The 24,220-nt window shown below is 35.6% G+C and overlaps 1 protein-coding gene across 1 annotated transcript in view; it reads left to right on the forward strand.

Moving 5' to 3' along the window:
• The window catches only part of SUPT3H (SPT3 homolog, SAGA and STAGA complex component), a 276,015-nt gene that overhangs the window by 169,313 nt on the left and 82,482 nt on the right, over positions 1-24,220 (forward strand). The window contains 3 exon segments of the mRNA XM_065681818.1: positions 17,234-17,320; positions 18,504-18,594; positions 20,254-20,390. Coding sequence (XP_065537890.1) covers positions 17,234-17,320; positions 18,504-18,594; positions 20,254-20,390 — 315 coding nt within the window.

The raw sequence follows: 24,220 nt of genomic DNA on the forward strand, positions 1-24,220 counted from the left end.
GTGGAAACTGTGCTAGAAACCTGAAAAGCGAGAGGTGAGATGCAAACACAGGCCCATTGTCCCCATTCCATGCCAATGACCTCGTCCCTGGTTTAGGCTCGAGTGATAATCTGCACTTCAATTACATGTTCTGTCATTGAAGTCAACACTGTTCAGATTATTTCCTGTTCAGATCATTTCCCTTGACAGAGGTAAACTGCGGCACATTGTTGTTCTGGTTTAGATGGATGGAGAGACATATGGCTATAGAAGAGCGGTTGTAGCACACCACTGGCTACACCAATATTACAGAAAGTGAACTTGCACTAGAGCACAATCTGTCTGTTGGAAATGACGCCTGCATAAAATGGTAATTTAGAAAATATATATGAAATGGAAGACCAGGACAGGAAATCATTTCAATGTTTAGCTGTGCTGAGACCAAGGGGATTCACTTTCCACTTGGTAAGTTTGAATTCAGGTGCATTGCTGGATAGCAGGAAACCCCTTCTGATGTAACTATAAAGCATGACAATGAAAGTAGTATTTTTAGACTTATTTTAATACTTGGCATTTGCAGATTGTAAGTAAGAGCAAAAGGAAATTTTGAGAATGAATACATTTAATTTCTATGACTCATGTATTCATAACTGTACTGCAGCCAGAAATGTCATTTTATGCATCAAATGGATAACATGCACTATTAGTGGAAGTTGTTTATTAATTAGTTAGATGGATGATTCTCTCTTTATTTGCATTGACTGTGCAAGCCTGAACTTCTACAACTGGCTGAATGTTAGAGAAATGGGAAGCACCCAGATGCATGTCTAAGCATTGTGAGATAGTTATGGGAAAGCAGGTCAAATTATCATTTTATATTCAGTTTCTGACGTTAAATGTCATTTAACAAAATACTCGGCTAATCAACTAATACATTAGACATCTTTAAAGTTATTATAAGGACAGCAAAAGGTAGACATTACAGAGATTTTTGCACAGATTGCCATTATACTGGTTAGATTGAAGATATTTGGAGGGAGATATCTGAAATTCGGTTTGTCTCTGGAGACAACTGGTAGGTAAAAGTTATGTGTACTGTCTGGTGCTTCATACTCAGGATGGGGTCAGGTCCTGAAATGATGACCCAGAATCAGTAAAATTTAAGGTGACCTTAGATTAATTAATTTTTATTTCTGTATTAGGTATTAAAATAGAAAAATGGGGATAATGTCATTGAGTTTTCTTGTAAAGTACTCTGGGACCATTAGGAAATGGCAGTAGAATATATGCATTTTTGGTGTTTGTTTATTTACAATAGAAATTTGTCCTGGTGTGGTGGACCTCAGCCTCAGTTCCATTGTCTTTCCCACCAATTTCACTGCAAGTATCTGTAGAAATCAGGAACACTGTCTATGGTGCTGCCTTCTCATGAGACAAACGTTCTCTTTCATTCATTAGCTGATATATTTGAGTTTATTACATCTGTAAGGTATAAAGGGAAATATATATATAAAGAGAATCTAAAAACCCCAACAGCATTAACCTTATTAACAGTAGTAACTCCACTGTAAACCAGTGCTTACATTAATCTATTTAAAAGGTCTTGATTCTGGAGCTGTTCTGTAAAAACTTGTTGGGTCTTTAGGATTTAGCTTATAGGGTTTTAAAAAGGCAAATCTTAACTAAATCAAATTACAAAGTTCACTGTGAGGTATGAGTTCAACCACTCCATATTTTGTTATTAGTTGTACTATGTGGTTAAGGACACAGAGCAGCAATACTCACATCTGTAATGAATAACTGCTTTTTTTCTAAATGAAGCTCAAACACATATTAGCACGTCCTATTTATCTGAATGAACCAAGGCTGCAAATAATTAAGGAATCTACTCTGGGAATATTTACACCATCATAGAAGCTGATTTTCATTCAAGTTATATCAGAAGAAACCCTAATAACCTTGCTTGACTTGTTTTACATACAACTGCCATTCTCAGCCTAGATGACTTGCTGTGAATGAACCTGTTATTTTTGTGTATTTTTTTCATTCTTACTGAAGGAATCAGCAAATTTCATCTTGTCGTACATCTCATTCAGTGTGCAGTGGGACTGCTGGTGTGAAGGAGCAGACCTTGTTTCTTTTACTTCCTGTTAGTGCTGTTTCGGATTTTTCCTTGTGATTGCTAGCTGTTGGGGAGCTGGCTATAGTTGGCTTTCCACATTGATGGTTGTAGCAGCAGCTGAAGGATGTGGTGAGGTTTGTCTCACCTCCACCTTTGTTCTGTGTCTTTTGCAGAGTCCTCAGGACTGGCTTTCTGCACTTCCACTTTGCGGACACACTATTTCTGATGAGAATTTTTATTTTGTAGTAGTAGATAGGGCACCCTATTCCAAATGGAAGGGAGTGTGACTGTTGTGCTGGAACCTATACAAACAAGTAAACATTTCGTTTACTCAAAAACTGTGTCAGAATATACAAAACACATAGGGGAAGGAAACAGTCAAACCTCTGGAGACAACTAGTCCAGCCTACCCAAAGGAGAACTGTCACCGGTACTAGATCTGGTCAGCCATGGCTTTGTCCACCTCAGGCTTTGGAAGCTCCACAGAGGAATTTTTCAGAGCCTCTCCTGTTAAACTGCTGCAGGGCTGCTCTGTCCTCCCATGAGGATCCTACCTCCTACTCGATCCTTCCAAACTGCAGTTTCTGGCTGTCACTCCTCGTTACATCATCTGACACTACCAAGAAGAATTTGGATCCGTCATCTTCCTAATTGCTCTTCAAGTATTTGTAGGCAGCAACCTATAATTATTTTATCCCTCTAGCTTCCCAAAACTTAGCTGATTTATTTGAATATTAATGCCAGCGGACACTCAGTTATGTTTACAGTTCACTCACGTCTGAGATACCCAGTGCTGACGACTGAACTGCAGTAAAATCTTTGAGTTTTACTTCCATTCAGTACAGTAGAAACAATTTATTTCAATATACCTCTTCCATGAGTTGTAGCTTTGCTCCCATGCTCAAAATCACAGTTCTTCTCAATGCTCAGTGAAAATTAGACTCCTGTTTTGGAGCCATGTTTAGACTTTCCATCTTTATTTAATTCTGAAGATTATCTTTCTTCGTAGTGTTTTATGTCTGAAGCCTCCTTTGCTTCTTAATTTAACTTGCAAAACCTAATTAAGCTTTACTTTTGGCAATTCTTTGTTCGTGTATTTCTTGACCTCTAAATGGTATGGCTTTACAGTATGCTGCAGCTCCTATTCCTCCTCAAAAAGCCACTGATTGAAAAGTGATTTCTTGTGAATGTAGGAATTTACTTTTATATTATTCCAGGTCCAGGTTCCAAACTGCAAAATAGTGACCATGTTGACATTGTTTATGCTACCATCTCTTAGCTTTGTATTAAAATGACTGATACTATTCATAATGTTTTATGGAAGTTTGCAGGTATTTAGTTTAAATGTTTAGTTGTTTTTTGGTTTAAATGTCCCTGAGAATTATGATTATATATGATATAAGGCTGGCACACTTACTCTAAATTAGAAAAGAAATACACCAAGCACAGTTTTTATGGTTTGTGTGTCTGCTAAATCACCTCTGCATTTCACAGCTTTGGGTGCTGGGAAGTATTTATAGTATTTGCTTGCAAGTGCATACAAGTTTAGATACAGAAAACTCTGAAGTTAAAGCTCAGAAGAGGTTTGGTTGGGTTTTTTTATATTTCTGCATTATTTTGCAGATGTTTCCTATTGCATTAGAGAATAACTTAACAGTTACAGAGTGCTGCTAACTGGTTGTTGAGGGAGGCAAAAGGAGGAATTTTTTCTTCTGGTACTGTCTTTGCCCATGTTCCGTGCCTCATTTTGCCTATTTGCCTATTTGTAAAATGGGTGTAGAACAGGTATCACTGTCATATGCATGAAAATATAAAATTCACATAGGTAACTTAGCTTTTCCATAATATAGAAATGAAAGTTAAAAGCAACCCAGGAAGGGTGTGATCTGTATTAATGGAGAATTGTTATTGTTAGTAACTTTATCCCCTACTTTCCTGACTCGTTAAATCCCATCAATAATCAGTATGCCTTCTTAAGCCTTACCCAGCCTTGGTCTTTTCTTCATCCACTCTACATTTCAATTTGGATCACACCTTTGTCATGTCTTTTAGAAAAGTATCATCCACTCTGTCATTCTGAAAACAGAGAATTTTTTGTCTTTGGGATATTAGTATGGATTTTATTCACATTTTTTTTCACTCTTTTTTTGTAAATATAGTTATCAATTTGTGACTGATATTTGAGTTCACTTTCTTAAAATACGTGGTAGAAGGGGAATTGTTCCATTGTTTTTTGAAGAATGAAGGTACTTTTGCATTTGTTTTCCATGTGTTTTGTTGGGTTTTTTTTTTTTTAGAAATTCATCAATTGCACTTTAGCAGTTGCACTTTAGCCTTACATAGTCTTCGCCCTGTTTCAATAAACACTGCAGAATATACTTCTAATAATTAGAGAAATATGTCCCCCTTTTCACATTCTTTAAACAACATGCTCATGCAGAAATATCAAGGTCTTTTCTTAAAGAAATCTGTGCTGCCATTTTTCAGGAGCTGAATGGTTTGAATCCTGATGATTGTGCTAAGGCTCAGCCTTTGCTGTGGTCAGAATCACTGCATGGTTTTTCTGGAGAAAATAAAGATTTTTCTTTCCATCCTTGCTTGAGTCCCTCCTCTTTTGTTGAAGATTTTCATGATGTTTCCACGTCTCTTGAACTCAGAGTGTTCACTGATGTGAACAGTGTACAGTGAACACTGTAGTGCTGATGCTTTCCTTTATGGCTCCAAATGATCAAGATAAATGCTGGAAAAACTAGTTTTCCTCCTCCCCACTGGCATCATTGGCATTATCTTCTGCCTCCTTTAGTACCAGTATTGCGTATCCTGGCTTGTGCTCAGCCGTAGTAACTTAGTAACTCATGAGCAGTGTCAGTAGAGCTGCATTTAATTATAAGATTGTACAGTTGGATTCCCAAAGCAGAGATTTCCTCGCAGCATGGAAAATTGTCTTCTCCTAATGGATGTATATTGGTCCACGGCTTGGACCTTTTGCCCATTTTCAGAGATTTTTGCAAAAGACCAGGTACTTATGTCCCTTGACATGAATCTCATTTCCTCCATTTTACCAGACTTCTTGCTCAGTCAATTGATAGTTTTTTGGACTGACTCTGGACTGACTGTCTGCCAAAGCCTTTGTGGTTCATAACCATTTTGAGAATGTGCAAGTTTTTATTTTGAAGCACTGGTAGGTAAAATATTTTTAAAAAATCACCAAATCCAACCAAATGTCCGTATACCAGTTGAAGGCTGACTCTAGCCAATATCTTAAGTTTCAAGAGAAGAATAAGAAATACAACGTGTTCATGGTATGTTTTCTTGATTTCCTGCATTCTTCAGAATCTCTAGATACAGTGACTTCTTACTAGGAACAAGTGTAGCCTCTTAACATTTTCCACTGAAGATCAGACTCCTTTTAAAATATAAGAATCAGAATGTTCTCTGAGACATGACATTACTGAAAGGTTTAATTTTATGGCTGGTTTCAGTGACAGTGTTAGAACTTCAGAAGTAAACCGTGAACCAGATACTAGGAACACACTGTCAAAAACTTTGATGTAGAAAATTTCTGAAAGCAGCTTTTTCTGTCTTGTTTCCTTTATCCCTCTCAAAGCTTTTCTGCATCTTTCCCAAAAACACCTTCCTGGTTCATACTCACTGCCTTCATGTTGTCCATCCTGCAGTCTTGACAGGTCAGTCCAGGCTCTGTTGGGCCTAGGAAATCAGTCTTTGTTGCCTCCAGGATAGCTTTTTCAAAGAAATGCTTTCTTCCATACCCCTTAGGCTTAGGAGGAGCTTTCCTGAACAACTTAAAAGACATTTTCCATTGTTCTTCAAATTATCTGTGAAATGCCCTTGTATGTTAGTGTATTCTGGTTTTGGGAAAAGCAGTATTTCCAAGGAAGGTAATTTCAGAGCATATTCACACAAGTCAAGGCAAATTTAGATTACATAAAAGTTCACAGCCTTTGCACATTCATTATCCCAGTTGCAAACTCCATACAAGTTGCCAAGTTATCTATTCCAACATTTAAGAATTCAGCCTATGTTTTCATTATAGTTTAAAGCCCTTCCATTTTTTTTATGTCAAGAACATACTTAAAAAATAAAGTACTTTAACTTTCCAACAGTTGCATTCAATTTGAAGGATGTAGTAAACATTACTGAAGCACAGCAAAGGGAAATCCCTTATGGCTAATAAAATCTAGTAGTAATAGAAGATAAATTTTAAAGTTTTCATAATAGATTATCTAAACATCTCCAATGCAAAGCATAAAATAAAGCAGGCCCAGAAGCTATTGTATAATTTTTAAACTAGTTCAGCTTCTGGAGAGAATCTGAATAAATGTAATAATTTTCAAGCTATGATGTTCTGGCAAAAATGTTGCTACTTTTTTTTCCCCCTATTGTTACCGATATTTCTCTTAAGAACTTCAGAGTACATTTTATGGGTTTTTTATGTTAGCAAGATGATCTTCATACCTCCCAGTAGTTTGATTTTAACTGTTTGCACAGTTTCATTAAAACTGTCATTTAGCAAAAGGAAACATAGTAATTTATCCTTACAGGGATGTTGTGACTCTAACACTCCCTTCTCTTCCTGTTGCTTGATCCAATGTAATTAAATAATAGATTTCATTTCATAACTTTGCAGTAGTAATAAAGAGGAAATTATGTTCAGAAGGCATGTTTATTTTTTCCCCCCAGCCTTTTCATGGCTTTAAAGTGATTCTTTCTCTTCGTGCTAAAGTAATGTGAAACAGCCTTTTCAAACTTATGTCCTTGGGAAATGAATGTTAATTAAAGAATGAACATTAAATAACAGTTAGGAAATCAGTGCCGTTTTTCGACACAAATATCTGTTGTTCAGATTTTACATTTCTGTTCCTTCATGTTGCTTTCTTTTCTTTCTCTGAGCAAGAGCTCCTTCCTGTATTTTTTGAAGTTCTGAGAATTATAATTCATACAAATGAAAATATAGCAAACCAACACATACATACAAAAATTGGGACTTCCTTTCCTCTTACAGGAAAGTGGGTCTACCTTGGACTGGGACTATTGTTTCATAAATTTCCCTCTTTTTTTAGATCCTTGGAATTAAGGTCCTTCTAAATAGATTTAGGATTTTGAAGCCATTTTGACAGAAGAGAAACAAAATCAAAGGGCGTCCTATTTGCTACACATTCAGATTATACCTTTTCCCCATTGTCAAATCATTTTCCCTAAAATTAAAATTACAGAATAGGCAGAGATTTTCTCTAGTGTCATTATGTACACTCCATGCTTATGTGGTTGAAATAGCGTTGAAACTGAATGTTTTTCTCTTCTTTATTTTCTATGATTGAGTTTTCTGTTGATAATTTGGGTACATCTCACATGATGTCAAAATTCTGCAGGTAGTTTAAATTATCTTAGTCCCAGACACATGTATATCCTGTCTGCCATCCAAAGCCATTTAAACCAGTAGTCATTTTTATGTATTATGTGCCTCACTGTTTGATCTGAGTGATCCTGTAGCATGTAGTTGTAGTCATCATGCAAATTGGGGAGTTCCCACTTGGTCAACGCCTGCATTTGAGCAGATGAGAATAAAAAGGACAAAGACTGATATGAATTGCCTTCTCTCTTCTGTGCACTGATGGTCCCTGCTCTTCATAGTCATCCTTGCTTTGCAGTTCTTTCATTAGCCTGAGGCTTGCTCTAAAAGCACTTTATCTCTGTGCTTGGAATAGGTAAATATATGTCTTATTTTCCCTATGACAGTGAAGTCTGATTCCAATTTGCTGTCATATGGAAAGGAAGAGTATTTATTTAGTGTTCTGGTGAAACTAATAGAAGGCATGATTATTTTCCTCTGTGAGCAATGTAAAGATGCATGATTTAAACAAATGTTACTCTACAACAACTGGAGAAAGAAACCTGTTTATATTAGATGGTCTCTCAATCAACAGAGAACAGGGTGGTTTTTTTTTTCCTGCTTGCAGCATTGGAAACTGCGTAACAATAATACTGAATGGTGGTTTCTTCTGGGATTTGAAACCAAAGGACAGGAAGTTGTGGTATAACATAAACCTCTGCTGGTTTGCATGTCATGGTAGTATTGGAGAAAGAAAAGAAATAGAAATAATTGATGGAGGGAAATAAATCTGAGTTACTAGGCTAAATACTCAAAAATAATATTACTTTCAGTTCTCATGAAGGGTAAATTTGAATTGCATTTTTGTTTTACTAAAGGAAAGGTGAATGCATTTATTCCTCATAAGATTGCAGAGTCTTCTTTTTTCGAAGTAATGTTTTGTACTAAAATGTCATTCAGAGATGTAACTTAGGTGGAATTAATAATTATATTTGAGATTCCTTACTTGCAATAGCTATAGTGATGCTGTTTAAAAATAAAACAGGTAGTTGTGAAAGTTAGAGTGCAAATGTAGTTAGTATTATTATAATTTGGACTAGATGACCTTTAAAGGTCCCTTCCAACACAAACTATTCTATGATAATTTCTTCAAAAACATTATCATTTGTTTAATTTAAATGCAGAGATATTTGCTGTCTTTGAATTGCAGTGAGATGGTACCATTTACTTCAGCGTGGAATCATTGAATCATAAACTGGTTTCAGTTGGAAAGGACCCTAAGATCATCTAGTGCGAAACACCCCGCCATGGGCAGGGACACATGAAACTCGACCATGTCACCCAAGACTCCTTCCAGCCTGGCCTTGAACACTGCCAGGAATGGAGCATTCACTTCTTCGTGTGAAGTGTGAAGGCACATATTCCAGTGCCTCACCACCCTCACAGTAAAGAACTTCTTCCTTATATCTAATCTGAACTTCCTCTGTTTAAGTGTAAACCCATTCCCTCTTGTCCTGTCACTACAATCCCTGATGAAGAGTCCCTCCCCAGCATCCTTATCGGCCCTCTTCAGATGTTGGAAGGCTGCTATGAGGTCTCCATGCAGACTTCTGTTGGGTTCTCCAGGCATGTAGAATATATCATCAGTCCTAGAACATGTACAGTCAGTAGAAGACCTCTATGGTCATCTTCTTCATAAATGCAGAGGTCAGAGTGCTTTTGGCCATGAGAATTTTTGTTTCATCTTGGCTAATGAATCTTTCATGTCTGTACAGTTTACACTTCACAAAGCTTTTTTCACAGTCTCTTTCTCATTCTAGAGAACATTACTTCATCATTTCCCTCTGGATGATATTTCTCAGCCTTATTTTTTCTCCCTTGTAACAATAATAACTACAGTAGAAGTTTCCAAGTTTGCTTTGTTGACTGGTGTTATCATCACCTGCAGTGGCGGAGAGCATCAACAGGGCCATCTCCAGTGCAACACCAAGTCTTGAATTAAAGTTAATGTAGTCACTGAATAATTTGACCATATTAAAACTGAATTCAGTGAGTATGAATACTTTTCTGCACTTACATACTTTATGGTTTTAATGTTGTTTGCATAATTTAATTTTGTTTGGTCAGTACTGCCTGTTGCAACTATCAGATGTGCAATAGGGTTTCTTTTGTTTCGTGGAAGAAGAATTAAAGGTATAAAATGTTGGCCAAAAAAGATTATTTTTGAGTTAGAAGTAGAAGAAGGAAAAAATATGAAAAATTCATGCTTGAAGTTTAAGTTGAAATGTAGTTATTGTTCAATAATGTACTTCAAAAATTGTTCAAATTTGTATTGTTCAAAATGTAGTTATTGTGCCATAAATTCTTTTCCCTGAGTGACAGAAACTGCAAAAACATACTCTACTTTAAGAAGTTGAGCTTAAATTATTTATAAAAAAGATATTAAAAAAAAATTACTGTGATTCAAAGCACATCTTTTGCAAAATTGCAGTATTAATATCACTATTTTCGTGGAAATTTATTTCCTTTATTTAAACTGTTGAATATAATAAAAAAAATAAAAAATCATACTGTCTTCAGTAGATACAAATCATTACTTTCAGTAGCAGAGACTAGGCTATTGGGCTTTAAAAATGTTATCATTTTCTAATAATTTTGCCTGTTTATATTTTAAATAACAGTGGTTCAGAATATCAACAAATGTGAGGCTCAGCTATGATTATGCCTGCTAAAAGTAAAAAATACAGAGCACAAGGATTCAGTTTGCCTTAATCCCATTTTGTAGTGGGATTGCTGCCTCTACTGCCTACTGAACTGCGAGAGTTGCTACGCCAGATCCAACAAGCTGAATAAACATGCAGAATCCATTGTGAATATTTAATTATTCCACACATGAGAAAACGTTTTCACCTATTTTTTTATTCCTCCCTTCTCCTGCATAGCAACACTTCAGTCTCTTAGATATTGGTAAAAAGTGAACTAATGAGGCCCGTATGTCTTCATTAGCAACCTGGATGGGGGACACAGTATGCTCAGCATCTTTGTTGATAATACTGAATTGGGGGTGGCTGACATCATAGAGCTTCATTTCCAATGGCAGCTTGATAAACTTGAGATTCAGATGGGTATAAATCTGTTAAGTGTCCACATCCATTGCAGAATAGCCCCATGTATCACTGTGATTTGGGAATCTGCTGCTTTGAGATGCAATGTGGGGTACAGTCTGGAGATGCCCTGAGTGGCCAAATATAGTCTAGCCTCCTCTGATGTATTTTATTTATATGTTTCCCTGAAAAGAAATGAGTTTTGAACCTTGAAAAGGTATGAGTTTTAACTCAGAATTGTTTAGTAATGTTCAATTTTATTACTCTGGTCACTAAAAAGCCTTCCTCTTCCAACTGCAGGGTTTTTCAGCAGGGTCAAACTGGGTACAACATAAGGAAGCTCCAGAAACATGATGCATTTTCCTCTTAGCCCATTCCATTGCACAGGCTGAGTCCCTGTAGTTTTCTAAGGGCACTTTACAGTTTTCTGCTTATTTTGTTCTTTCACATTTTTAGAATGATCTTGTTTGTAACATGAACATTGGCTTAGGCAAGGTGCGAGTGTTCTGTTTTTGCTATTTTCACTTGATATAAGTGTTGCATTTTTTCTACTCTGATTGTACTGATTGTGTTGCTGAAACACAAAAAAAAAAAAAACCCAAAGAAAACCTTACAATGTTTTCTGTATTCAGAAGAAGTATGTGAGTTGGCAGTAGAAGGAAGTGAGGTGATGTTGACCAAAATTATATGAAATGTTCAATTTAAACAAATGGGAATAGTAGTAGCTTTGCTTCATCATACTAATGTTTTGGGTCCTTGATAGCAGTGTGCAGTTAAAAACCTGCAGGCTGAGATGGAGGGGTATTTGTGGAGTTCATTGGACTGGCTTTCACAGTTTCAGTCTGAGGGTGGATAAGGAAGGGGCTGTTTTCTCCCATGTTTGTTAGAACAGTCTGACTTCTTAAATGTATATTTACTGCTCAGAAGTTGAAACCCAATGAACCTGTAGATGTGCTCTCTATGCTTTCAAAGGATATTCTTGCGCAACCTGATTATTTCTAGAGGTGCTTTTGGGATAATTTTTCTCCATCTACTAGTGACTGGCTGCAGACTGTCTCCATATCCAGCTCTTTGGGCTAGCTGAACTGTGGAAACCAAAAAGCCATTGCCATCTGCTAGAGGGCAAGATGGAACAGTTGATCTTGCTTCAGAGACAGTACATTTTTATTGTTTGGTTGTTTTGGGTTTTTTTAAGAAACAAATAAATTTTGTACTTGACAAGAAGTTCTCAGTAAATGTCATGGACTGTGGGGTATGAGCTTAAGTTTTCTTATTCTCATGATCCATATGGAATGAAATTCACTGTATGTCAAGCAAGAAAATACACCTCTTATTGCCCTCTATAGCTACCTGAAAGGAGGTTGTAGTGAGGTGGAGGTATGTAAGACTTGTAGATGTGGCACATAAGGACATGGTTTAGTGGTGGACTTGGCAGTGTTAGGTTCATGGCTGGATTTAATGATCTTAATCATTGATCTTAATGGTCTTTTTCAATCTAAATGAGTCTATGATTCTGCAATTCTCTAAAGCCTCAAAATGTGATGCAGAACTTTATCTTCTCAAGGTCACACCTAGTCACCTAGTGTTACATTAAATGGTCATGTAAGTGAAAAATACTTATATTTGAAAACAGACACCTAATAAGAAGACAATTGATTGTCTTTTGATCTGCAGATGAAAGTTTTATCTTTTAGGCAGCTTGTGACAATATAGTCATGCTATTTAACCCCTGTGTGGTAATCCTAAATCATTACCTATTATAGTACCCTAATGGACTCTGTAATGTAATTATATCCCAAGGATGTGCTAACTGGATAAAGCACATCCTTATGCTGACTTTTGGAAGCAAAATCTGTATTTTTCCTGTTTTTGATAGAATTAGAAGTTCAGGTGTCATCTTTATTAGTATGTGAGATATTACATAGAAGTGAAAACCTCTATTCACCTCTTCTGTTTAACTGCCTTCAAAAAGTATGGGGATGCTCTGTTTAGAATATATTTATAGCACTGTATTTAAATTCAGAATATTCTTTGTTAGTTGCATACTTTTGATCAAGAAAATATTAAGAAATAGGACATTTTAATGCATATTTAATAACAAAACAGCCTTCCTGCCTCAGAAAAAAAAAAATTGGCCAGGTGAACTATGATCTAATTTTCTTCTATAATGAAAACAAAATCGTAGCTCCTGACGCATTATTCTTGGCTCCCAGCAGTTTCAAGGCATGCAAACATTACCATTTTGACTCCATCCTGCAGTTTAACTGGAAGGATTATATCACAACACAGTATGTTTGTTTTCCAGCTTTTTGTCTGTTTGTCCATCGAGACAGTTTTGTAGAAGAAGTATCGATGATTGTTGACTTTGGAGGTAGTGGAAGTAAAAATAATTATGAATAAAAAAAAGGCAGACAGTACCATTGAAGGAACTGTGTGCTGTCATAGGAGAATGAATACTCCTTTCAACAAATCTATAATTTGCAGAAGCTGCAAAAAGAAAATAGCCGTAAGGTGACTTTTAACATACTTCAGTTCATCCTGCCAAGAAAGTTAACTTCATAAAGTCATTAAACCAGTGATTACATTTTAAAATATTATTCCCCAGCCATTTCTTCTTAGACTTTAAAATATAGTTACTGTATATACTACCTTCTTTGTAATGTGAAAAATTGTAAAATACACTTATTTTTCATAAACTCCTCATTATTAACAGAGTTCTTTGCGCTCCTATAGTTAAAGTCATTTCAACACTTCCGTTATTTAAACCTCGCTTTTAGAGTTTCATAATTTGGCTGTAATAAAAAAATATATTCAGACTCCGAGGTCTCAAATATTGTTTGCTGGTATTAGGAAATTTAGCCCATTTTTCTTTATAAAGCTAAGTAAATTGGATTGTTTTCCATTCTTCAAAATAGCCTCAAACGAAATATTTTGTATTGTGGACTAAATAATTTTAATCATTAAGATTTAGGAAAAGACAACGAGTATGTTAGAACTGGTGCTGCCTCAAATTCTGCGACCAGCACTGAATATTACAGAGGCTTGGAGAAGGGAGATGGTAGGAAATTCTTGCCATATCTCCACTGTTGCCATACAGAAACCTCATGTGTGAAAAGTAATAGCAGTATTTGTATCCTCTGGAATTGTGGGCAGTAGACCTGCTGCTCCCAAAGTAAAACTTTGACATGCTTCCACTGCAGCAAATGGCAAAAGACCTCCTGACCTAAAGGTTGCATAGCAGAAAATTGCTTTTCTGGAATGAGAAATGCCTGGCTGCTTGGAGATGAATCGTTTCTTTGGTATGGCTTCCTGAAATCCCCCTTCATCATGTAACACAGCCGTGGTAATGGCTCAACAAGGCCTTTAGCTCCTGAAATTAAGGAATCAGGGCTTATTGCATATTAATGGCAACTCTGGGACAGTCAAATAAGACAGTTTGTTATAATACTAATTATAGTAAAGTACTCATGTTGTGGTTTGAATGAGTCAATTATGTGTGTGTTAAAACTATAAATACATCTTCCCCCCAACCTAGGCTGTGTGGTATGTAATTTTTTTTTTAATTGCTTAGATACATATTTACCTGAGCATATCCTGGTTTCCCAGGTAAATATGTGTACCAATGCAGAACTCATTATGGTCTATTTGGATAAATAATCCATATTTTATAACTGTACAGGAAGTAATTATTTTTGTATTTTGCTTTCTTTAAGCCAAAGAAATTAAATGCTGTGTGGTCATTCCTTAAAATAAAATAGATGCAGAAGTCGAGGCAATATGAGAATAAAGTTTTCATTGTTTTGGTAGAAGCTGAGAATATTATTCCAGATTTTGATCTTGTGTTTAGCTCAGAATAACTCCATTAAAATAAACAGTGTTATTCAGGATTTACTTAGATACAAATGGGACGTGAATTTGGCCTCCTCTCCTTACTCTCCCTTACTTCATTGGGAGATTCCTGTAAGCAGCTTGCACACAATCTTTGCTTTGAATGACGTTGTCACTTGTTTATCGTTTGAGAAATAAGGTTTTTCAGCTGCACACAGAAATGAACATATCTGAATGTCATGGTTTAACGCAGTAACTGAGCCCCACACAGCCTCTCGCTCACTCTTCCCCAGTGGGATGGGGAGAGAGTGGGAAGACAGACACAATCACTATGAACATTCCTCACTTCCTTCTTCTTTCCCCAGCTTTATATGTTGAGCATGATGCTATAGGTTATGGAATATCCCTTGGGTCAGTTGGGGTCAGCTGTCCCTTCTGTGTCCCCTCCGAGCTCCTTGTGCACCCTCAGACTACTCGCTGGTGCGGTGAGGAACAGAAAAGGCCTTGACTCTGTGTAGGCATTGCTCAGCAATAGCTAAAACATCCCTGTGTTATCAACGCTGTTTCCAGCACAAATCTAAAACGTAGTCCCATACCAGCTACTATGAAGAAAATTAACTATCCCAGCCAAAAGCAGCACACTGAATTTTATGGTAAGAATCATAGAATGGATCGGGTTGGATTTGGTTGGCTTGGAAGGGACCTTAAGGATTATAGTTGTGGTCCTAAATGTGTTAGGAAAGTAGAGCGTGCTTTCATGTTGGATATTTCTGCCATTGTTTTATACGGTATTTGGAAAAGCTGTGTTGTGTTATCACCATGCTAAGGTCAGGTTTTGTAGCACTTTTAGTCTTAGAGGAGGCAAAGTTGGCCTTGGAATAAACACATTTACTGTAATAGATTTACACCAGAGATGAATATTGGCTCATTCTTTGTAAATTTATTTTTATCCAGCTCTTTATATTTTATGTTAGAAATAGAAGTAGCTTGTGTGCCCTCAAACCTAATCAGAATAAGAAACAGTTTTGCTTATCCCAAAAAATAGAACTATCATTTTTCACATTCTTACATTTTTTTCAAGTAAGATTATGTTACTGTAACTTCTGAATTCCTGAAATCTCTCTGGTCTCTGTGACAGCAAGGGCCAAGAGAGGGTTTCCAAGGGAAAATCTGAAACTCTTCACGCAGTATGTTTTGTGTTGTGCATACAAGATACAGTTAACTTTTTGTATGCATGTGATTAGTGTGGAAAAAATTAATGCAGTCCAGCATTATGATTTATGGACTGAATCTTTTGCCCACTGAACACTTGCCAAAATGAAAATCTTCCCTGCCCCCCTCTACTCCTTTGGATATTAGAAACAGCTACTGTTTTTGTTGATCTTTTTAACTTCTGAATAGGCCCATTTCAAGCCATAGCAGCATGGGAGCTCAGATTAATAATATACTTATTCAGGCAGTGATACTGAGTGAAACCATTTCTAGTGTGAGTATGAAGGATAGGATTTCTTTAAATTATTTTCAGGTGCATTAATACATTTCTGAAAGAAGAATATAGGGATATTTAAAAATAAATAAAATTGCAGTTTATTGATCATGTTACAGGTGTGTATGAGTTTTAATATAAAGAATTTTATAAGGTGTTTCTCCTTTTGTTAACTTTTGTAGTGTGCTCACTGTCAGTTCATCCATGAGATGTCTAATGAGGATAAGAACAAAGAAACTATGATTGAAACTTGCCTTTTGGACAGTGGTTTTGAATTTAGAGGACAAGATACACATGCTGTGAAGCATCCTTGCTATCCCACCTATTCTATAGCATCATCTTATGCCAGAACCAAAGGCTAGAGAGGTGAAAGGAGCAAATCCTGTAGACTTCTCATACACATTTGGGTTTTACCACCTTAGTACAGTAGTTCAGTAAGCATCAGCTTGCACAAGTTTGGTTTGTAATCTTGTACTTGTTTAAGTATTATCTGTTTGTGTATAATCTAGCCTGATTTCCTGAACCTACTGAAAGTGAATCCAAGGCTGATGTGCTTAGTCTCTTACGAAAAGATTTTTGTTCTTCACAGCACAATTTGTGTCCTTTAGAGGCACTGTCACAATGGAGGTGAGGACAGTTCTTTGCTTCACACTCCTTTGGCCACCTCCTACAAATTTTTGTGGCATTCTTTACTCAATCCCATCTTTGTCTCTTTCATATCTGAATGGCCTGGTCAGCTCAATCTGTTTTTTCTAATTACTTTATTAACAGAGTCAGTGTTGCCTATCAATTAATTTTCTTTCTCTCAAGTGAAATAAAAAATATGCCTAAAAAAGTTCTTCATGTAACCCTGGTTTGTACTAATGATAAGTCAAGTAGGGATAGAGTTTCTTTCAAAAAATACTTAGGTAAGCTGTTTAAAATTAATATTTGTTATTCTAAAAAATCGTGAGAGGGATCAGCCACCATTCCACAGTTGCAGATAAAGTGCTATAGCAAGAATTTGGCATTTTTACATTGCCTGAGAGAATTATGTGTTCATTTTCTGGGCTGATGTGGTGCAAGGAAAGAAAATAGGGATGTAGTGGGTTTTTTTAAAAAGCACTCATTTTAAATATAAACAAAAAGGTTTTTGCCTAATATTTGTCAAAAGTCTTTCAGGCTTTCCATAAAATTGATTTTCACTTCTTGGCTAACAGGAGCTGAGTGACACCTTTGAGAGTCCCAGCTTGTGTTTTACCACGTATCTTGTGTTTTGCTATTCAAGACCATGTAAAATATTATCCGAACTTATTTAAAAGAAACCCTAGTGAATAAATATTTTAACATAGAAACAGACATCTTAATTTATTCATTTATTTTAGTTGCAGCAAGCAGCTGAAGTTTCTCAACTGAGAGGAGCGAGAGTCATCTCTGCTGAAGATCTCCTGTTCCTAATGCGTAAAGACAAGGTATAGTAATAAGACAGAAATTTCTTATATTACATACTGAACTGCTTATTGTGTTTTGGCATGCTTGCTTAACCAATGTAAAAGGAGTCCGTCATCATGATTAGCTTTATTTGAAAGTATAGCTTCCCTGTAATTGTATTGTATTTTGTACAGTGCAATATTTGTATAACATTTTAGTTCATTATCATTTTCCATTGTAACTGCAATTATCAAAACTGCAATTATTAAGTTCTGGGGTGGATAATCTACCTTAGAGCTCAAAACAGTTTCTTAATGAAAGCATAAATGCTCTTCCCTATGCTTTATATGCCTTTTAGTAAAGATCAATCATTCTAATTTTCCCTCGTTATGCAGGGTGTAGGTGTGACATTTGATGGTGTGACCATTATGTTTTTGTCATCGAGGCTGTCAGTAAATCCTCTCTTGATTTGCCTTTATAATATTTTTCCTGTACTTTATCTCACTAAATTTTCCAAGTTTCAGGATGGTCTTGCTTTCTCTGGACAGTAAGTGGAGCAAGTCAATTTTTTCTTTTTTTTTTTTAACAAACAGTTTCCATACAAAGCTGAAATTAATTTTATTCTTCAAATTTCAAACTTATTAAAAAATGTTTGTCAACTATTTTATCAACATTATTTATTCTTTTGTCTTCTTTTGTTCATTAATTACCCCTTTTCCCTTACCCTTTTTTCTCCCCTTTTTTCTTTCTTCATTTGATAGGTGAAACTTAATAACCAAAGTCATATCAAAATTAAAAATGCTAGAAATGAAAACCAACTGCAGGTTTTTAATCCGATATAATTCATAAAGCTATACTCAAAACAGTGGTTAATATGTATGTCAAAGGTCATGGAAATATTAATTTGTAGACTTGAATTTCCAAACTAAGTAAAAAGTTTGGAGTGTCCTAAAAAAGTCTGTTTTCTCAATTTTGGCTTTCTGAAAGTCTGTCTCACAGTTGGCAAAAGTATAAAGGAGCTCAGATAAATAATACTCATACAGAATTGTTTCTGACCTGGATGTATTTTCTAGATATGGATTTTTGCAGAATCTAAAATTATGAATATTTTAAAAAGTATATTTACTGAGTAATATATTATACGTTTGTATGTTTGTTACAAAGTTAGTCTAAAGAAAAAACTCTATAAAATGCTAATTAATATAACTATGTTTTTTCTTTTAGAAGAAGCTTAGAAGGCTACTTAAATACATGTTTTTTCGAGACTATAAATCTAAAATCGTCAAAGGAATAGAAGAAGATGACCTCCTTGAAGGTAGAAAAAGGAATTTTCTTAATTTGGGGAAGGCTTAATATTTTATAAATGCACTGAACAGCCCAATGCAAAGTATGAATATCTAGTTTAATAGTTGAAGACAGAAAACTGTTGTCTGCTTTTTCATTAGAAACACTGTATAAGTATTGGTATCTATGATCCCAATAATAAGTAAAACTGCTTAATGTCAGAACTCTATTGAGGTAAGAAACTGGTGCTAAGTAAAGGGCTAATTGGTTTCAGCTTGTCTAATTTAAATGTGGCAGCTACCTCATGCAATTGAATGGACATTTGTTAAATTATTGGCAGAGGGTTTTGACATATTTGGGTTTGTTGTTTGTATTTTTTTTTAATCCCATAATCTGAAGTCACTGAATACTAATATATGACCTGGCTTTGTTTTCAGTCTGGTTTAACATTTTATAATTCTAACCTGTAATTTAAAGAATGGGAAACACTTTTGTTTCCCCATTCCATCAGCAAATCAGAGATTTTGTAACCAATGCATTTAAAGGAAAAGTCCTTTAAATTAAAAATATATTAATTTATGCCATATAATTTGCTCGTACAAAATTTTGTTGATTTATATTGATAGAATAATTAGCATTTCCTTTGTTAAATGTTAAGTTAAAACTTATCATAGCAAATCTAAACCTTGCCATGTTCATACATCACTTTTATTGTATTTAGCTTACTTCCTTTCTCAGAGTTTTTTTGTTGGCTTTTTTTTCCCCTTACAATGAATTCCTTGTGTTTTGTTCTCTGAGCATCCACATTGATGTTAGATAAACACTGTACGTCTTGCTTTGACTTAATCAATCTGTGGATAAGTTTTTGTCAATTCATTTGAGATTTAATTTGCCTGTGGCATTTTATTTTCACCACACGTGGAAGTATATTGTTTTGTGCAAGCAATCTGGCAGTATAGCTTCCTACCTGAAAGCTTTGTTTTCTATAATACTTAAGTCTGTCTCTCTATTTAAAACTAATAACCAATTTTTGAAAGCCATTAAAATGTTCATTAAATGCTTCCTAAACACAGTTCATCTGGGAATTAAAGATTGCATTTTCTACCGGGCTTTGGTAGTTGAAGCCATTAGTTTTGTTGTGTAACGCTAATGTCTTTATAGCTGCTATTCTGTTTATAACAACAGGGATCATCTCTCCAGGGTTCTCCAGGCTTTACTGTAGGGCATTAGCCCATCTCCTGTGGAGATGTGTCTTAATGCTTGTGTTACACTTTTATTTAGGATGTAGGTAGTGAGGGTGTTCTGCATGTTCTCAGGAAAAGCTTTTCCTCTACGTATTCTATTCTAAAAGTGAGGTTTTTGTGCAAGCAAAGAATGATGGTTTCTTCTACACCTCTGTCCACTGTGAGAAGTAATTATATGTGAGCCTTAGACTAGGTTTCTCCAGATTACAAAAACCACTAGGTCACACTAGAAAAGACCAAAGGTGATTTTTTACTACAGTGATACTACAGTATAGTAGTGACATCACCTTACTGAAGTAGCACAAGTTGTATGAGGAAGACAGTAAGAACAGGTCTTTTCTGCATAGTGCATCTGGTTCTAAAACATGTCCTTCCTAGGGATATCAGTTGATGTTTGGAGAAGCCAAATAACTCAAGTTTGTTGATCTTTGCTTACCTTTGTTCAGACAAATTCAACAGCAGTAACACCAACAAACGGCAGAAGCTTGCTCAAGACTTCCTCAACTCCATTGACCAGACTGGAGAGCTCTTAGCTATGTTTGAGGATGATGAGATTGATGATGTCAAGCAAGAGCGGATGGAGGTAATTCTTTTCTTTTACTGATACCCAGCTCCAGCAGAGAAAACTGAAATATTTCATACATCATGCTGGTTTGATGGCTTTTTCATGCTGCCTATTATATAACATTGTTACATGTTTTTCCTTTTGCCCAGATGGTCTAAAGGAATCCTATTTCCATATTTTTCCTATTCCCTCAAATGTTTCCTGATATCTAAGCACACATGCTGAGACGGAAGATTACTTAAGGGTAGTTATGGATCTTTCTGCCATGTATTTGTATTTCCTTCCTGTAGAAAGAAGATTCTATTTATAAACATTTCACACACATTTTTTTACAATCAGTTTTTTCTTTTTCATTATTGGTCTCATTTGAAAATTGTTTAAACAGCATTGTGAGACTTTCTGTTTTGTCATTCTGGAACAATTTTTTGGGGGTCTGAAATGCTACAGAAGTTGCTAAAAGTATGATGGTCCCTGTCCTAGACAAGGACAGATCTGATTCTGTGTCTGTCAAGGAATGTGTTCCTGTAATTAAATATTTATCTTTGATCTGACTACATTTTGTCTTTCCTTGCTAGACTATAATTCATGAAGTGTATATATATACCTTATAATGTAACTCTCTCTGTTGCTCTTCTTTATTATATTTCGTGAACTCTTGATCTGTTTCCATGTTAAAAAAAAAACTACTCAAGATCTACTTATTTTAGAGTAGATTAATGAATTCTGTAGATATGTGAAGTCAGTACTATGTACTTTCTTTCTTACTAGATTTTCAAACCAATGACAAAACATGAAAGATTGCTTGAGACATCCTATTCAAAATGTTTAACATATTTTTGGCTTGCTTTGGGATTTTGTTGTCACTTTTAGGTGTGTGGAAAGGAATCAAAGATAGTAGGAATTGTGCTACATTCCTAAAGGAAGAGTTGTTAATGGATGTGCTAACCTCTTGTATCACGTTTTCTTTGTGCAGTACATTGTCGAATCCATGCTATGTTTTGGAGGATATCCAATAGACACTTTAACAGCATTGAGGAATTAGTATGCTTAAATCATGAGTTGCAATCTAAAGGCAGTGTTCCTTTTAGTTATCAATTACGTCAGAAATGTGTGGTTATCTTGATTTGGACAACTGTAAATGATTTCAGTTCCAGTTTGCCTTGGGCCAAAATCATGCTAAGTTGTTCAGAGCAGATGATAAACATATATTTCTGATGTCATTATGGGCTAAACAGGATATGATTGTTTAGCAGTATGGTTTCAGTTATGATACAAAAAGCAAATATTGTTTATATTCCTTTCTTTTAAAACATTTTATAAAATTAGAGCTAAGAATTCATGAGATTGCTTGCTGTTCTGTGAGGTCTACTCTGCATTTGTACCATGGAGGAGTAAGCAAAGCTCTAAGCCACTTTCAAATGTTACTAAAGGAAACAAGCAATTCTACACTTTGGACTGAAAAACACCCACTAATGCTGTCATATTAAAAAGAAACTACATTCTTGTAGGAATAAATATAGAATTTATTTATGTGTCCTGTGATTTTCATTTGAAGCAAAAGGACTATCTATCTCTAAAACAGTAATAATAGCCATGTGCAAAGGAAAGTGGAATACTCTTAAAATACAGGGCAGACATTAAGAACAAAATTCACATTACTTTGTCATGTTACATGATTATGGTGTTGATAAGTTGCGATTAGATGACTTATTACAAAAGACTTCAATACTAGCAATAAATAGTGGCAAACCAGCTACCTGTACTGGCAAAATCAAAGCAAAATAAAACCTGGAATAGCATGTATGCATTACTTTATAAGAGTTAGTATTTTGCCTTCCTAAGATAGCAGTAAAATACCAGTGAATAGTTATAGATGGAATAAACTGTCTTGTTATTAAAATCAAATACAGGTATTTTAAAACCTCAGGCAATGTCATTGCAAAGCTGACTTTTCGCTCATTCTGTAGATACCAATTTTTTATCATCTATTTTGTAGTTCAAATACCACCCCTACCAGGAAAAATTCTTCCCATCAGATGTCCGAACTGACATACAAAGGAATGCGTAGTGCATCGTGCTGTGAATGCTCTGTTTCACTTTTGTTCCCCTAGGATTAAGAGAAACACCATTCATCTGTCACTCTGACCGCTAATTTAGCGATGTATTTCCAGCACTCACATGTTACATGCAATAATTCAGTTGCAATAGCTGCCATAATGCTTTCATAGTACATTTCAAGTTTGAATAAACAGTGGAGAGAAAATAACTTCCCTAGAAGAACAGAATTCCTTGAAAGCAGACTAGATGCCAGCAAAATGCTAAAACTAAGTTACCTCTCTATGGAAAGGGACTGACAGAAGCTTGTGGTTCTTTAATATGTCTTGTCCTATGAGATACATTAGGTATTTAAAAACTACAGGTACATATTATTGTTCTAGGAAGTTCATTGGGGATATGATTTGTTTCTGTTAGTGGGAAATCTGTACAAAGTTCACAGAAATGCAATGGGCTGTGTCCAAAATGCAGTAGAGTGCAATAAAATGTAGGTGCATTTGGAATATATCCTTTTTTTCACATGAGGTTTAATTACTCCAGTTTAATTCTGTCTCTGTTCAGATACAATTAATTTTTTTCTGGGCAATATATACCTAAACAAACCTAAATGCACCTTGACATACAAGGAATCATGCTGTATAGTCCTCTTTGTTTTAGTCATAGAAATAAGGTAGACTTTGTATACAGTACTAAATTAGCAATGACCAAGAAGATTCCTTTTACTGGAATATAACTATCAGCTTTTGAGTGGTCACACTTAGACCTGAGCATAGCATTGTCCCAGACAATTCCTAGGAGTTAGCGTGGACCAGGATCTATCTCCAGCATACAGTTTGGATGTGGCCTCTTGGGGAGGTTTGGAGATCAGGAACATGGACACAGGTTGCTCCATGCTGGCTGCCCTTGGACCTGGGGCATGGACCTGGCGTCTTATAACTGAGGCAGCTAAAATTTGGTGGTGTAGTTCAGAAGAAACCCTATGAGCTCTTCTGTGCAAGGAGGTATGAAAAAGGGTGTTGAAGTTCTCAAATTCATTGTAGTAATTTGGAAAAGACATACAAAAAATAAACAGAAAAGTATTTAGAAAAAGCTCTGAGGCCTTTGAGTACTATTGTGCTCATCTTACTGATGAAAATTATGGCAGTGTAAGTGCTGCATGGGGTCATCACTCTTTACCGAGTATCTGTTCCTGCAGGGTATATTACTAACAAACTGGAATTTTATTTAAAGCCCATATAGAAAGCTTAGTGCTTTAGTACAGATAACATACACTTAATAGAAACTGCATGCCAGAAGGCAAACTAAGAAGTTTTATGATACTAGTCATCAAGGCATTGTTTCTCAGAGCACATCTCTTTTGCTGTAGAATTGTTACAATAAACTTATTTTTCTTCAGAAATAATTGCTTTTAACTTTCTTGCTGATTTCAGATTCTTGTCAGTAGAATCCATATTTTGTATTTAGTTGAGCGGTAACTTCTTATATCTCATAATATTGTTCCCAAATCAAAAAATTGTTAATTTTTAGAATCACAGTTTATAAGCACTAACCGTTCTTTGATTTTAACAGCTATACCCTATGAAAGAATGCATCTTGGGGTAAGATTCAGCTACAGATGAAAACATTTAAATTTGTTTGGGGTTTGTGCATGGGAGTTAAGTGTCTCATCTCCTGCTGTAATTACTGGAGACTCAGGCATTATAAATAATGGAGTTTAAAGAGCTGTTCAGCTGATCAAATGTTTGTATCTTCTTTACAATGAGACACAGCTCCTCTGGATCTATTTATCTTGT

This window comes from Lathamus discolor, chromosome 5, assembly GCF_037157495.1.
Source record: "Lathamus discolor isolate bLatDis1 chromosome 5, bLatDis1.hap1, whole genome shotgun sequence".
Taxonomy (NCBI): domain Eukaryota; kingdom Metazoa; phylum Chordata; class Aves; order Psittaciformes; family Psittacidae; genus Lathamus; species Lathamus discolor.